General features: G+C 39.4%; 1 protein-coding gene across 2 annotated transcripts in view; it reads left to right on the forward strand.

Moving 5' to 3' along the window:
* The window catches only part of Itpr (Inositol 1,4,5,-trisphosphate receptor), an 85,343-nt gene that overhangs the window by 56,353 nt on the left and 12,734 nt on the right, over nucleotides 1-16,256 (forward strand). The window contains exons 7-18 of one of the 2 annotated variants that reach the window (XM_075289443.1): nucleotides 59-899; nucleotides 964-2,162; nucleotides 2,243-2,418; nucleotides 5,870-6,025; nucleotides 6,092-6,245; nucleotides 6,313-6,484; nucleotides 6,704-6,730; nucleotides 6,907-7,697; nucleotides 10,592-10,603; nucleotides 10,727-10,862; nucleotides 15,799-15,933; nucleotides 16,019-16,242. In XM_075289443.1, coding sequence (XP_075145558.1) covers nucleotides 59-899; nucleotides 964-2,162; nucleotides 2,243-2,418; nucleotides 5,870-6,025; nucleotides 6,092-6,245; nucleotides 6,313-6,484; nucleotides 6,704-6,730; nucleotides 6,907-7,697; nucleotides 10,592-10,603; nucleotides 10,727-10,862; nucleotides 15,799-15,933; nucleotides 16,019-16,242 — 4,023 coding nt within the window. The remainder of the gene's footprint in view (nucleotides 1-58; nucleotides 900-963; nucleotides 2,163-2,242; nucleotides 2,419-5,869; nucleotides 6,026-6,091; nucleotides 6,246-6,312; nucleotides 6,485-6,703; nucleotides 6,731-6,906; nucleotides 7,698-10,591; nucleotides 10,604-10,726; nucleotides 10,863-15,798; nucleotides 15,934-16,018; nucleotides 16,243-16,256) is intronic. The other variant, XM_075289444.1, reaches the window with a different exon arrangement.

A 16,256-nucleotide genomic window follows, 5' to 3' on the forward strand; every position in this document is an offset into this window, starting at 1 on the left:
CTCCAATTATTTGAATCTCATATTTTGTATTTCCCTCCCAACCCACATTCATTCTTAGCATGCTGCCGAAATTGAAAAGAAGCAAAATGAGACGGAAAATAAAAAGCTCTTGGGATCACCCATCCATTATGGTAATGTGGTGCAATTACTGCATTTGAAATCCAACAAATATTTGACTGTCAATAAACGTCTTCCTTCACTGCTGGAGAAAAATGCTATGCGTGTATATCTGGATGCCAATGGCAATGAGGGTTCATGGTTCTACATCATGCCCTTCTATAAGCTACGCTCAAGCGGTGATAATGTAGTGGTGGGCGATAAAGTTATACTAAATCCTGTAAATGCCGATCAACAGAATCTTCATGTTGCCTCCAATTATGAATTGCCCGATAATCCGGGATGTAAAGAGGTGAATGTTTTGAATTCCTCCACATCATGGAAGATCACTTTATTCATGGAACACAAAGAGAATCAAGATCATATTTTGAAAGGGGGCGATGTGGTACGGCTCTTCCATGCAGAACAGGAGAAATTCTTAACTATGGATGAATATAAGAAACAGCAGCATGTATTCTTGAGGACAACGGGAAGGACCAGTGCCACTGCGGCTACTTCTAGTAAGGCCTTGTGGGAAATTGAGGTGGTACAACATGATTCGTGTAGGGGTGGAGCGGGTCATTGGAATTCTCTATATCGTTTTAAACATTTGGCCACCGGTTATTATTTGGCAGCAGAGCTGGACTCTGACAATGGGGGAAGTGGTGGCGGTAGTAGTTTACCTACCAACATAAGTCAACTACAACAGCAACAACAAATGCATCAGACACCAGCCCAGATATTGAATATGAGTGCAGAGAATACCAAGGATTCGGGAATAGGCTGCAATTCAACAATGATAGGTAAGTTTTGAGGATCACAACAATGAAACGACAAAGCCTTAATCTTCTTTTTCTTCTTTGGCAGGTAAACTGGAACAATATCGTTTGGTCTCGGTTCCCTTTTCCACTGATATTGCTACAGTCTTTGAATTGGATCCCACCACAATGGCTCGAGCCGATAGTTTAGTACCCCAATCAAGTTATGTACGCTTACGCCATTTATGTTCCAACACTTGGGTCCATGCCACCTCCATACCTATTGATATTGATGATGACAAACCGGTCATGTCCAAGGTCTGTTGTTCTCCCATCAAGGAGGATAAAGAAGCTTTTGCTCTCATACCCGTATCTCCTGTGGAAGTAAGAGATTTAGATTTTGCCAATGATGCCTGTAAGGTATTGGCCACAGTGACTTCCAAATTGGATAACGGCAGCATATCGATAAATGAGAGAAAATCCTTGATAGCCCTATTGCAGGATATTGTTTACTTCATTGCGGGTATGGAAAACGAACAGAATAAGACTAAGGCCTTGGAATTGACCATTAAGAATCCGAATAGGGATCGCCAGAAACTCCTACGAGAACAATATATTCTCAAACAACTCTTCAAGATCCTACAAGGACCCTTCCAAGAACACCCTGGAGGTGAAGGCCCCTTCCTGCGCCTCGATGAATTAGGTGACCCCAAGAATAGTCCCTATAAGAATATATTTCGCCTTTGTTATCGAATTTTAAGGCTCTCCCAGCAGGACTATCGTAAGAATCAAGAATACATAGCGAAACATTTTGGTCTTATGCAAAAACAAATTGGCTACGATATCCTAGCCGAAGATACCATCACAGCATTGCTGCACAATAATCGCAAACTTTTGGAGAAACATATAACCGCCGCTGAGATAGAAACATTTGTGGGTTTAGTACGCAAGAATATGCATAATTGGGATTCACGCTTCTTGGATTATCTATCGGATTTGTGTGTTTCAAATCGTAAAGCCATAGCCGTTACCCAGGAGCTAATTTGCAAAAGTGTTCTAAGTACCAAAAATTCCGATATACTCATAGACACAGAAGTGAAGATAGTTAGACCCAATAAAAATGGTACATACCAGGTGGCAAGTGAGGCTAACAAATCTCTATCGCCCCTTACCGAAGTAGTAGATGATGATGATAAATTAGATTCGATTTCTACGAAAACTGATAGCACATGGGATTGGGCTAGTTTGGATGAGGATAGTGGTGAAAATGTTAAATATGAAATCCATTTGAAATGGAAAGGATTAAAGGTAAGTTGTGACTTATTTTTTGGTCATTGTGAGATGGATAGACTAACAATTTTATTATTTGTTTCTATGGTCATCTAAAGGAATCCCGTTCTATGGCCGACTTAGCCAATTGTGTAGCCCAGGGTAAAGAGCTGGAAATTTCTATTTTAAATTACTATCGCCATCAGTTAAATCTCTTCTCCAACATGTGTTTGAATCGTCAATACTTGGCCCTCAATAATCTTTCGCCGCATTTGGATATTGATTTGATTTTGAAGTAAGTAAAAATTTCTACTTTAGTTACGGAAAACAGTGACTTCGAATAAAATGATAGCGAAAGAAAATACTCGTCGCTTATGTGGAGGGTGGCATTGTAAGTAGAGACTGACAGAATTATCCCGTGGTTGTATTAAACTTAGCACATATTCCAGGAAAGTGAAGGGAGATGAAAGTAGTTTCCTTTCCTAAAGCGGGGAAATCCTTTAACTCAGGTGCGAAGATCTTCCGACCTAATCGTTTATCCCCATTTCTTCTTAAAACTCTGGAGAGGCTGATAACTATTCATTTTAGAACTAGCATCGATTTTTAAGATTGCTCTCGAAACGACAACATGCCTACTCCAAAGGCAAGTCTACTGAGACCGCAGAATCTTTCCATAGGGGTGTGAAGGATTTTCACCCAGATCAGCTTATCCTCATTTCTTCTTACAACTCTGGAGAGGCTGATAGCTACTCATCTTAGAACTAGTATCGATCCAAGATTGCTCTCGAAATGACAACATGCTTACACCAAGGGTAGGTCTACTGAGACCGCAGAATCCTTTCACTGGGGTGCGAAGGATTTCCGAGCAATCCGATTATCCTCTTTCTTTCTTAAGACTCTTGAGAGGTTGATAGAGATTCATCTTAGAACTAGCATCGATTCAGGATTGCCTTCAAAACGACAACGTGATTACTCAAAGGGCAGATCTACTGAGACCGCAGAATCCTTTAACTCGGGTGCGAAGGAATTCCGACCGATCAGCTCATCCTCATTCCTTCTTAGGACTCTGATGAGGCTGATAGATATCTATCTTAGAACTAGCTTCGCTTAAAGATTGTTCTCGAAACGATAACATACGTATTCCTAGGGCAGGTCTACTGAGATCGCAGGATACTTTAACCCAGGTGCCAAGATCTTCCTACCAATCCGCTTATCTTCATTCCTTCTTAAGACTCTGGAGAGGCTAATACATGTTCATCTTAGAACTAGTATCGATTCTAGATTAATCTCGGAACGACAACATGCTTACTCCAAGGGTAGGTCTTCTGAGACCGCAGAATCATTCCACTCGGGTGCGAAGGATTTCCGACCAATTAGCTTATCCTCTTTCCTTCTTAGAACCCTGGAGAGGCTGCTAGATATTCATTTTTGAACTATCATAGATTCAATATTTCTCTCGAAACGATAACATACGTACTCCTATGGCAGGTCTACTGAGATCGCAGGATACTTTAACCCAGGTGCCAAGATCTTCCTACCAATCCGCTTATCTTCATTCCTTCTTAAGACTCTGGAGAGGCTAATACATGATCATCTTAGAACTAGTATCGATTCTAGATTAATCTCGGAACGACAACATGCTTACTCCAAGGGTAGGTCTTCTGAGACCGCAGAATCATTCCACTCGGGTGCGAAGGATTTCCGACCAATTAGGTTATCCTCTTTCCTTCTTAGAACCCTGGAGAGGCTGCTAGATATTCATTTTTGAACTAGCATAGATTCAATATTTCTCTCGAAACGATAACATACGTACTCCAAGAGCAGGTATACTGAGACCGCAGAATCCTTTGACACGTGCCTTTGGAAATCAGGGGAAATTCCCATCTACAATTAGAGATATTATACAGAGAGCCCTCCGAATGATTGAGAAATGGGCGATGGGGAATGATCTAGAGGTAAATCCTGCAATATAGAATTAGGCAAAAAGCAAACTCCCACGGCTAAGACAATTTCCTTAGGTAATATTGAAATTCCCTTTGGTCTGTGTGAAAAAATACCTCGGAGTTTTATTGGACAAGCGGTTGAACTTTAAGCCCAGAGAGGAGGAAGGGCAAGAGATGCCACGGTAGACTTGTACTCATGCAAAAAGACAATAGGGACAAAGTGGGGAGTAAAACAGAAAATTGTGCATTGGTTGTTAAGGAACTCTGTGACAAGGATGAGATGTGATCTAATGATGAGTCGGGTAGGTTTAGCTGGGCAAGCGGAAAGGTCATGATTGTTATGTCGCCCTTGGTTACAGATGGGACAGACGTCAAATATGCAACAATCAAACACTGATAGATAGGAATTGAGGCAACTGCACTTTCCTGATCTTAGGTTACGTTAGGTTACTGGGAGCCACCCTGGTGCAATGGTTAGCATGCCCGCCTTGCATACACAAGGTCGTGGGTTCGATTCCTGCTTCGATGAACACCAAAAAGTTTTTCAGCGGTGGATTATCCCACCTAAGTAATGCTGGTGACATTTCTGAGGGTTTCAAAGCTTCTCTAATTGGTTTCACTGCAATGTGGAACTCCGTTCGGACTCGGCTATAAATAGGAGGTCCCTTGTCATTGAGCTTAACAAGGAATCGGGCAGCACTCAGTGATAAGAGAGAAGTTCACCAATGTGGTATCACAATGGACTGAGTAGTCTAAGTGAACTTGATACATCGGGCTGCCATCTAACCTAACCTAACCTTCCTGATCTTAGTTCGGCTAAAACTACGCTGGTCTGGAGGTCTCTTTCCCCCGATGGTATGGGCGGTGGTCGAGCTCTGAGAACTTTCAACTTCGCACCGCTTCAACGGGAACAGGATCACCTCATGAATCCTGTTCCGACCTGTCAGGTATGCTGCCTGATCTACAGGCAAGCTCTATCTCGGACTCTAGATGACGTAGATCAACCCTTACATTCCTGGGTGGTAGTTGTTTATACAAGGTGGTGGCTGCAACAACAACATAGCAGATAATACTTTGACAGCATGTAATTGTGTCAACGCACTGGGAGGATCTTTGACTCTACATAAATGTGAGCCAGAGGAGCGCTGCGGAGACATCTTCTCACAGTTCTAAGGGCAGCGTTTGGCAGGTCTGTATGTTATTCCACTGCGCATCACTAGTCTGAGGTGTCCACACCGGCCTTGTTATAGGTTAGCAGCTGGAAAATTCTCCACAAAGCTGCAGACTGTTATAGCGATTGACGAGAGAATGGAAATAGGTCTGTACGATTCACCCTTACTCGAATAGTGGAATCCCCCTATCCATTTTGCACATATCGGGTATAATGAACAATTCCAGGGACAAATCGAGGGGTCAGTTGAGGTACTCAACCCCCAGTATTCCCAGATGCTTCAGCATTAGCATAGAAATTCCATCGTGGGCCTTGGATGGTTTCGTGCTTACGATGACATTGGTAACTTCGGCTGGGGCGGCGAGTTCTCTCTGGACACGATGGGTCCAGCTCATCGGCCAACGGGGGTCATATCAATGTACATATTGTTTCATACGTACTAGGAAGTTTTAGTTAATGTGGCATAACAATGGACTGAATAGCCTAAATGAGCCTGAAAAATAAGAAGACGGGCTGTTCGTGCCCTAGGCTGCCACTTAAATCTTATCTAACATACTTTTTTTCTATTCCAATAGACTTTAGTATGCAATACTCCATAACCAAGTAACATTCGTTATTCTCATCTTTTCCAGATGCATGTCTGATGAGACCATGCCCTATGAGCTGAGAGCTTCATTTTGTCGTTTAATGCTGCATTTGCATGTAGATCGTGATCCTCAAGAGCCTGTAACTCCGGTGAAATATGCAAGACTTTGGAGTGAGATACCATCAAAGATGTCCATACAAGAGTAAGTATCCTCACAACTCATTTGGAGATAAGGAATCTGAAATAATTCCTACTCTCTAAATCTCAGTTACGATGGAAAAAATCAACAGCCTGATTATAATAAGGAAGCAGTTAGAGCTAAATTTAATACCACCATAGCATTTGTGGAGAATTATTTGTGTAATGTGGCAGCAAAAGTGTGGCTATTCACGGATCAGGAACAAAACAAATTAACCTTTGAAGTAAGAGAGAGAGAGAGAGTATAGAAAATCCTTATCCTTTATAATCCAATGATTTTCATTTTCGTAGGTGGTGAAATTGGCCCGTGACTTAATCTATTTTGGTTTCTATAGCTTCAGTGATTTGCTGCGTCTCACAAAGACCTTACTTTGCATTTTAGATTGCGTTTCGGAAAGTGGTATCGATAGCTCTACGGCAGCTGGTCCCAATGCAGGACGTTTTGAGGCGGCAGTTACAGATTGTAAGTACGATAGTCTATCTCCCCCACACCCTACAAAAATCCTCAAGTATCTTCAAGACCCACACCCGAATTAGTTGTGTTGATAAATTTTTGAGTTCGTTACTTATTGGTATCCAATTTGGCTATGGCTTTGCATATTTGACAAAAACTATAATCATAATTAAATTTTATTTTTGTAACAAAAAAAAATTAAATGCAAACATTATACGAAACTAAAAGCTGCTGAAAATGAGGATTCAAAAATTGGTAAGTTAGAAAAATTTCAAGCTCAATTCAATAGTCTGGAGAAAATTTAAAGAAAATGTTCAAAAATTCCCAAATGTTCCCAACAGAATATAGGTCACCCCTCTTTGTCTCAAATACAAAATCCACAATACATTTTTATTTCTAGAGCAACCACACTCTTTTTTTCTCCATTTTAGCTGAGGGCGGTGTCTTACGATCCATAGGTGATATGAACACTGTCATGACCAGTTTGGCTTTGGGCTCTGTGGGTCAAGTTATGGCCACTCCTGCCATCTCATCCCTGCAACAACGCAAATCGGTTTCCCAACTTATGAAAGAATTTCCCCTGGTTATGGATACAAAATTGAAAATTATTGAAATTCTACAATTCATTCTGGACGTCCGTTTGGATTATAGAATTAGTTGCCTCCTATCGATATTCAAGCGCGAATTCGACGAATGTGACGCCCATCAATTTGCTCATGCAGACGCTACTGCTACTGTAACCTCGGCTCCGTATGTCCAGACTACGACCACCACAGATAGTACCCATACTCACACTGCTGGCAGTGTTGGGGGTCCAAGTTCCAGTGGTAGCCCTAGTGGTAATGCCAGTACTGTAGTTACTGGTCATGAAGCTAGTGCAACTGCGGCTAACTCTTCGTCTGCGTCGGGTAGTAGTCCTGGGAATCAAAGTTCCACGAATGCCATACCTTCGGATTCCCAGGCATCGGCAGCAGCTGCTGCATTTCAACAGCGTCAAAAGAATATCGATTTAGAGTCAATTGGCATACAAGCTGAGGGTATATTCGATTGTGAAAAGGGCGATGCGGCCAATCTGGATTTGGATGGTCAGGGTGGTCGTACATTTTTGCGGGTTTTATTACACTTAATTATGCATGACTATCCACCATTAGTATCAGGTGCCCTGCACTTGTTATTCCGACACTTTAGCCAGCGTCAAGAAGTGTTACAAGCTTTTCGTCAGGTAAGTACATTGCACCTATCCGATTTCTAAACACCAATGTTATGTGTTCAATGTTATGAATGTATTTTCAAAACAGCTTTATAAGGTTCCATTTGAAACGAGAAATGTCTTCCATATCTAGACAAAGGTACTGGAAATTATTTCCTCCAATCCATAAGATTTAAGTATTAAACAACATTTTAGGATTGGATGGTTAGGCAAAGTTGAATGAGAAGGTGTGATTAATAAGGAGCCTTTCCATTTGCGGAATTGTTCAGCAGCCTTCTCGAAAGTCCATAAATATTCAAAACTTCAGGGATCTCAACTCAATGACAAAGTCCAAGTCACAACAGCATTTCACATTACAGTGAAACCATTTAGAGAAGCTTATAAACACTCAGAAATATTACCAGAGAGTAAACTTTTTGGTGTACGGTCGAAACTGGAATCGAAACCATGACCCATTGTATGCAATGCGTATATCCTAACCCTTGCACCACAGTGGCGATTTCGAGTTAATGAAATCTTCCGTTTTCTTTTGATCGAGTGTTGGTTTGCTTCCACATGATCGGTTATCGGTGAGACCTTCTGTTCGAATACGACACTGTTAGGGATTTGATGTGCTCTTCGGTTTCTAAGTTAGCGGGTGATTGTTGCTTTCCATATCACACGTACTTCGGTTCATAGATAATCAGAAACTTTGGCGATGTCCAGTTTATGATCGAGACATGATGAACTCTTCGGTTTATAGTCTATCGGATTTTGTTCGGTTTCCAGGAGATCCGTATTTGGTGAGAAATACGCTTCGTTGATGAGCAGAAACTGATAAATTCCTTGATTCGGAGTTGATGAGATCTTCGGTTTGTACTTGATCGGCTGATGGTTTCTTTGCAAATGATTCGTAATTTATGAGAACTTTGGTTCATAACAGGTTGGCAGATAAGTCCCCGGTCTAACAAAGAAAAACACATTTTTTTGTCAAAATTCGTTTTTATTATTCAACATAGTTCCCTTCAAGAGCGATACAACGATTATAACGACCTTCCAATTTTTTAATACCATTTTGGTAGTACTCCTTCGGTTTTGCCTCAAAATAGGCCTCAGTTTCGACGATCATCTCTTCATTGCAGCCAAATTTTTTCTCTGCGAGCATCCTTTTGAGGTCTGAGAACAAGAAAAAGTCACTGGGGGCCAGATCTGGAGAATACGGTGGGTGGGGAAGCAATTCGAAGCCCAATTCATGAATTTTTGCCATCGTTCTCAATGACTTGTGGCACGGTGCGTTGTCTTGGTGGAACAACACTTTTTACTTCTTCATATGGGGCCGTTTTGTCGCGATTTCGACCTTCAAACGCTTCAATAACGCCATATTAATAGTCACTCTTGATGGTCTTTCCCTTCTCAAGATAATCGATAAAAATTATTCCATGCGCATCCCAAAAAACAGAGGCCATTACTTTGCCAGCGGACTTTTGAGTCTTTCCACGCTTCGGAGACGGTTCACCGGTCGCTGTCCACTCAGCCGACTGTCGATTGGACTCAGGAGTGTAGTGATGGAGCCATGTTTCATCCATTGTCACATATCGACGGAAAAACTCGGGTGTATTACGAGTTAGCAGCTGCAAACACCGCTCAGAATCATCAACACGTTGTTGTTTTTGGTCAAATGTGAGCTCGCGCGGCACCTATTTTGCACAGAGCTTCGGCATATCCAAATATTGATGAATGATATGACCAACACGTTCCTTTGATATCTTTAAGGTCTCTGTTAGCTCGATCAACTGGATTTTTTTATGTTTTCGTCGATAACCACCTCTTTTGGGCGTTCACCGTCCTCCGTGCTCATTTCACCACGCTTGAATTTTACATACCAATCAATTATTGTTGATTTCCCTGGGGCAGAGTCCGGAAACTCATTATCAAGCCAAGTTTTTGCTTCCACCGTATTTTTTCCCTTCAGAAAACAGTATTTTATCAAAACACGAAATTCCTTTTTTTCATTTTTTTCACATTAACAAAAGTTGGTTCACAAAATACGCTCTATCTCACAAACTAATTGACTTACAGGCATCAAATTTTGACACGAATCATTTGAAGGTTGGTACTATATAAAAATAATATGCATTTAATACTAGCTTATCAGCCAACCTATTATATACATGTTGAGCGATAAATCATAAATAAACTTTTGCTTAAAATTGCTTCAGATTTAAATGTTTCCCATATTTCTTTTACTAACATTGTGTTCCACCCTAGTGCATTGGCCGACTTAAATTTTGAGTCTATAGATTTTGTAGAAGTCTATCAAATTCTGTCCAGATCGAGTGATATTTAAATGTATGTATTTGGGACAAACCTTTATATATAGCACCCAACACATTTGACGGATGTGATATGGTATCGAAAATTTAGATCTACAAAGTGCTGCAGGGTATAATATAGTCGGCCCCGCCCGACTTTAGACTTGTTTAAACTTATCTTGGATTTCTAGGAAAGCAAACAGTGATAATTTTATGTTCGCCTTTGTAGGATAACTCTTACCGAAATGTATTTAACAGTTCAGTGTAAATAGAGATAGGTTTTGTAATAGTGTCAGTACATTATAAATTAGGTTATCATGGTTATACCTTATAAAGCTGTATTGTGTTGTTTACCTATTTTCCGAAATGTATTTTATTTCAAATGTATTTAATGTTTGTATGTCGTATGTTTTTTTTTTCTTTGCCATGCTTTCGTTACATAATAAAATCAATCTCTTGTGTATTGAAAATTTCGTTCTTAATTTTCTAACTAATTTTCTTAACACAAAATAATATGCTTTCCATTCCTTTCATATTGATTTAATTTTTGGAATTATTAAAAAAAATAAATAAATTATATTAATCTCACAATAAATACTACTACTTCAAACCCAGTGGACGAGTATAGTTAGTACTATTGTTTAATATCTATGCTTAGATTGTTGAAATTATAGATTGTTTATTGAATATTCTAACTTTATAAAATTTTTGTGTTATTTTATTTGTTTTATTCACTAACAATAAATCCAGGTTCAACTTTTGGTTTCGGACAACGATGTGGAATCGTATAAACAAATTAAACATGATTTGGATATATTGCGGCAAAGTGTGGAAAAATCGGAATTGTGGGTTTACAAATCGAAAACTTCAGAGGAATTAAATGCAAGTAAGTGTTTATAAATGTTTTAATAAGAGTGAATTTTCATGCTTTCATAGAAAAAAACAAAGACTGCTAAGTAACAGTAGTGTGGGTCTGCTGTAATATTCATGTACTTCAGGGTCAACAATCAAAAAATATCATAACCTTAAAAGCTCCTAAATACGATCAGTAATCATTTTGTTGCATTTTTTAGTAAATACAACATATTCATTTAGGAGCTTTTAAGAATATTAGAGGGATGTAATATAAAACAAGTATATATTGTTGACTACATATACGGCAGTTGGACGGTCATTCGTAAACTATGTATGGCCAGTGTGGGCACCTCAATCAAGCCATACGCTGTGGAGTGGAACATACAGAACTGTCAGAACGCTGCCCTTAAAACTACGACAGGATGTCTTCGCAGTACACCCTGGATCACTTTTATGTGGAGACCAAGATCATCCATGTGCGAAGGCATAATTACATATTGTCAAAGCAGTAACTCCTGGGCTGTTATCGCAGCAACCATATAAATCAGCATCTTATGGATAGGCAACCACTACGTAAGGATTGATCTTTACCTTCTAGAGCTCGAGATCCAGCATTACCAAAGAGAGCCCTAGACCAGGCAGCATAGTAGACGGGTCTGAACAGGGCACATGAAAATACTTTAGCCGAAGCGGTGAGAAGCTAGGTACAAGGTTAATCCTCGACCGGATGAAGGAGACATGCCGCGGCAGACCTAACTAAGATCAGACAAGTGCAGCCGTCTCAATTCATATCTATCGGTAATTGGTCAGCAGCATAGCTGACGTGTGCCCCATCTGCAATCAAGACCCACTTGGCACGTGTCACTTTTTTGCTTGCACAACTAAACCTTCACAATTCACCATCAGATCACCCTGTATACACTCCATCCTACTCGCAGAGTTTCTTGATCTGGATACCAGCTGATGTACCAAAGCATAAAACCAAAACTAGATGAAATCACAATAAAATGTTACAACAACAACAACCCCTCGACACCGGTACAGGACTAGTACCTGGTTTCTATGGACCAGTCCCAGTTGTGGTCAAAATGTATGAACCGGGAACCATGAGTTTGTCATTGACGTGCTAAATTTACATTTTAGGGCACAATTTATACGAAGGATACGTCCTGAGACAATTTATACAAATCAGCATGAACCAGTCTGGGATAAACTACCCAGCAAAAACATTTGGAAGTTCTTCCAAAGGCACAGCTTTAAAAGCACTTCCAAAAGATGTACTCCCAAAGATGTTCTTTATTTTAACTACACGGGAAGTTCTTTTAATTCAATTATTTATAAATCGCTTTTGTTTTGTTTGAAAAAGGTTAAAAACAGAGTAAACATTAATAAAATGATACAAATTATTGAAAATTTGTCGAAAAAAATTGTAAATCCATTCAAGAAATATTGAGAACTTTTCGAAATATATTAATTCAAACGTTTCACCCAAGCGTCAGAATGCATAGAAAATCATAAAAAAAAATTATATAAAAATTTTTTATTTGGCAAAATATAACAAAAATTTTTAATTCACGTCCAAAACACTGAATTCGAATCACAGCGTAAGAAGTGATGCAAATTCAGTGAAACGGCTGTTGAAATAGCGGACATCTGTCCTATGATAAGCCCATGTTAAATTCATCGCTTCTGCGCCAATTTTGCACTACTTCCGGATCCAAAAAGAACATTTTCACTACTTTTTGGCGACGCTTTTTTTTGCTGGATAGTAGGTTAGGTGGCAGCCCGATGTATCAGGCTCACTTAGACTATTCAGTCCATCGTGATACAACATTGGTGAACTTCCCTTTTATCACTGAGTGCTGCCCGATTCCATGTTAAGCTCAATGACAAGGGACCTCCTTTTTATAGCCGAGTCCGAACGGCGTTCCACATTGCAGTGAAACCACTTAGAGAAGCTTTGAAACCCTGAAAAACTTTTTGGTGTCCGGTCGAAGCAGGAATCGAACCCACAACCTTGTGCATGCAAGGCGGGCATTCTAACCATTGCACCACGGTTGCTCCGGGATAGTAACCTGTTTAATTTTGAGCATCCAAGTCGCACCAGAAAGGAAAAACTTTTTAAATATGACGAACAATAGATTATTCTAATAGTTATAGGTCCATCAATGATAATTTTCACCAATTTTCTGAAAACTCCCTAAAGAACTACTGAAAAAAAATTGGACGACGATCACAATGACCGTGGGAATCACCAATGGACATCTCACAGCACTTCTGTTTCGAATAAGAGCAACGTATTATTGTGTATGTAGGTTCGATTAACTATGTTGAAAGTAGGAACCTTGGAACACTATATATGTCGATGTCTGCCTATCCTTTCGAACAGAGCCTACCAAATCAGTGAGGAAATGATTCAACGAAGCTTGAAAACAGGGATTTGAAACAAATCCGGGGAATTAGTTAAATATATTGAGCTCGTGGAATTAAGGAAGGATATGATGCAAAGGAGAAGATAGGTCGCGAACCGAGGTGGATGAATGGTCCCAAAGAAAAACCAGTCAGAAGGACCGTGCAAAACATGACCGGACACCTAGTGTTGACAGTACATCTATGCCGAATAAGAGCAACTGATTATTCTGTATGTAGGTTCGATTATCTATGTAGGAGGTAGGTTAGGTTAGGTTAGGTGGCAACCCGACGTACTCACTTAGACTGTTCAGTCCGTTGTAATACCACAGTGGTAAAGGTTAGGTTAGGTGGCAGCCCGATATATCAGGATTGCTTAGATTGTTCAATCCGGATTGCTTAGATTGTCAGGATTGCTTAGATTGTTCAATCCGCCCGATTCCATGTTATGTTCAATGATAAGGGACCTCCTTTTTATAGCCGAATCCGAACGGCGTTCCACATTGCAGTGAAACCACTTAGAGTAGCTTTGAAACACTCAGAAATGTCACCAGCATTACTGAGGCGGGATAACCCACCGCTGAACAACTTTTTGGTGTTCGGTCGAAGCAGTAATCGAACCCACGACTTCGTATATGCAACGCGTCCATGCTAACCATTGCACCACGGTAGGAGGTACGACCCTTGGAACACTACCTATGTCGCTGCCTGTCTGCCCTTTTACAAAATATAGAGCCCACCAAATCAGAGAAGAGATATGTTGACATTTGATACAACTTGAAAAGAGAGACTTGAAAGAAATTGGGGAATGTTACGAGTTCGTGGAATAAGGTGAGGGTATGACGAAAAGAAGTTAGAGCACATAATAGGAAGACTGAAGTACTACTGAAGAAGAGTATGAAGATATTCAGAAGGGCTGGTGAATCAAGGTTCAATGATGTTTGTAGAGGGAAAGGAGCTTGGAACGAATCGGAGGGCTCTTTACAGCTTGAAAACTGGGTCTTGAAACAAATTAGTTAATTCATTAAATATACCGAGTTCGTGGAATAAAGGGAGGGTCTGAGGGAAAAACGAGCAAACAAAAAGGCGTTGCGCTGTCCTTACTATCCCCAGTAAAAAAGCGACAACAAAAAAGTTCTGAAAATGTTCTTTTTGGATCCGGAAGTTGTGCAAAATTGGCGCAGAAGCGATGAATTTAACATGGGCATGTCATGTCCACCATTTCAACAGCCGTTGCACCGAATTTGCATCACTTCTTAAGGTGTGATCCGAATTCAGTGTTTTGGATGTGAATTAAATAATTGTGTGATATTTTTTCCAAATAAAAAATTTTTCTAATTTTTTATGATTTTTAAAACATACTAAAGCTTGTTTGAAACGTTTGCTTTCAAATATTTTCAAAAATTCTCATTTTTTCTAGAATGGATTTAGCAATTTTTTCGGCAAAATGTTAATAATTTGTACCATTTTATTAATTCTTACTCTGTTTTAAACCTATTTATCGTACGGATAAACTTATAGTTTAAATGGCGCATAAGGCGTTAATTATATAAGTTCTTTTCGAACGAAATATCTGCCTTTGTTAAAGATTCTACAGTGTGATCAAAAGCTAAAAATTGTCAGCGATAAATAAACTATGGATAAATGTTTTATCGATTAGATTAGCAAACTGCAGTATGGATTATGTCGTCGAACCTAAATTATGCGCCTTGCAGACTATAAGTTTATCCGGACGTCGAACATATCCCATATATTGGCCACATTATAAGTTAAGTCCGAAGGTATAATCGATACTGCTGCATGTTTATGGGATCGATAACACATTTATCGATTAGTTAGTCATCAACGAATTGTCGTATCGATTGGACACACTGTAAGATTCTTTCCAAAAACACAGACATTAAACGAAATATCTGCGTTTGTTAAAGATTCTACAGTGTGATCAAAAGCTAAAAATTGTCAGCGATAAGTAAACTATGGATAAATGTTTTATCGATTAGATTAGCAAACTGCAGTATGGATTATGTCGTCGAACCTAAATTATGCGCCTTGCAGACTATAAGTTTATCCGGACGTCGAACATATCCCATATATTGGCCACATTATAAGTTAAGTCCGAAGGTATAATCGATACTGCTGCATGTTTATGGGATCGATAACACATTTATCGATAAGTTAGTCATCAACGAATTGTCGTATCGATTGGACACACTGTAAGATTCTTTACAAACACAGACATTCTGTCCGGAAAAACTTATGGTCTGTAAGACGCATGAAATATAATTCGAAAAGTTGGATACAGGCATTATCGTACGGATAAACTTATAGTATGAACGATGCAGTACGGATAAACTGATAATATGAACTGCCCTTTAGGCGTATGTCAGTTCACATGATACAAAAAACTGTTACAATCTTTGTAATCAGCAGTTATGTTTGTAGCTGGAATAGCCACCCATTTTTTAGTCGATACAACAGTAGCAAATTTACTGCTAAAAATATCAATCTATCCCTCTATTCTAATGAACTCCTCTCATCTGTTTCTCTCCATTTTTTAGCTGTGGGAGAAACCTCTTTGGATAACAGTAATCTAATCAACGAATATCGAGCTTCATTATCCACTGAACAATTGAATGAATATAAAAAAGTAAAAGAGATTCTAATACGTATGAATCAATTTTGTGTAACAGCAGGTAAGAGATCTAAGATTATTTTAAAAAATAGCTTGAACATTTATTAATCAATAATCTTTGTTTTTTTTTTTTGTTTTTGTCGTAGGACCTTATGTGAAACCACGTAAACATGAACAAAGGCTCTTAAGAAATGTTGGTGTTCACACTGTGGTCTTAGATCTTCTACAAAATCCCTATGATGAAAAAGATGATGTTCTTATGAAGGAATTAATGTTTTTGGCTCATGAATTTTTACAAAACTTTTGTTTGGGCAATCAACAGAATCAATCATTGCTGCACAATCATTTGGATTTATTTTTGAATCCTGGGGTAAGTGTGGAGAA

Source organism: Haematobia irritans, chromosome 1 (assembly GCF_050003625.1).
Source record: "Haematobia irritans isolate KBUSLIRL chromosome 1, ASM5000362v1, whole genome shotgun sequence".
In the NCBI taxonomy this organism is placed as follows: Eukaryota; Metazoa; Arthropoda; class Insecta; order Diptera; family Muscidae; genus Haematobia; species Haematobia irritans.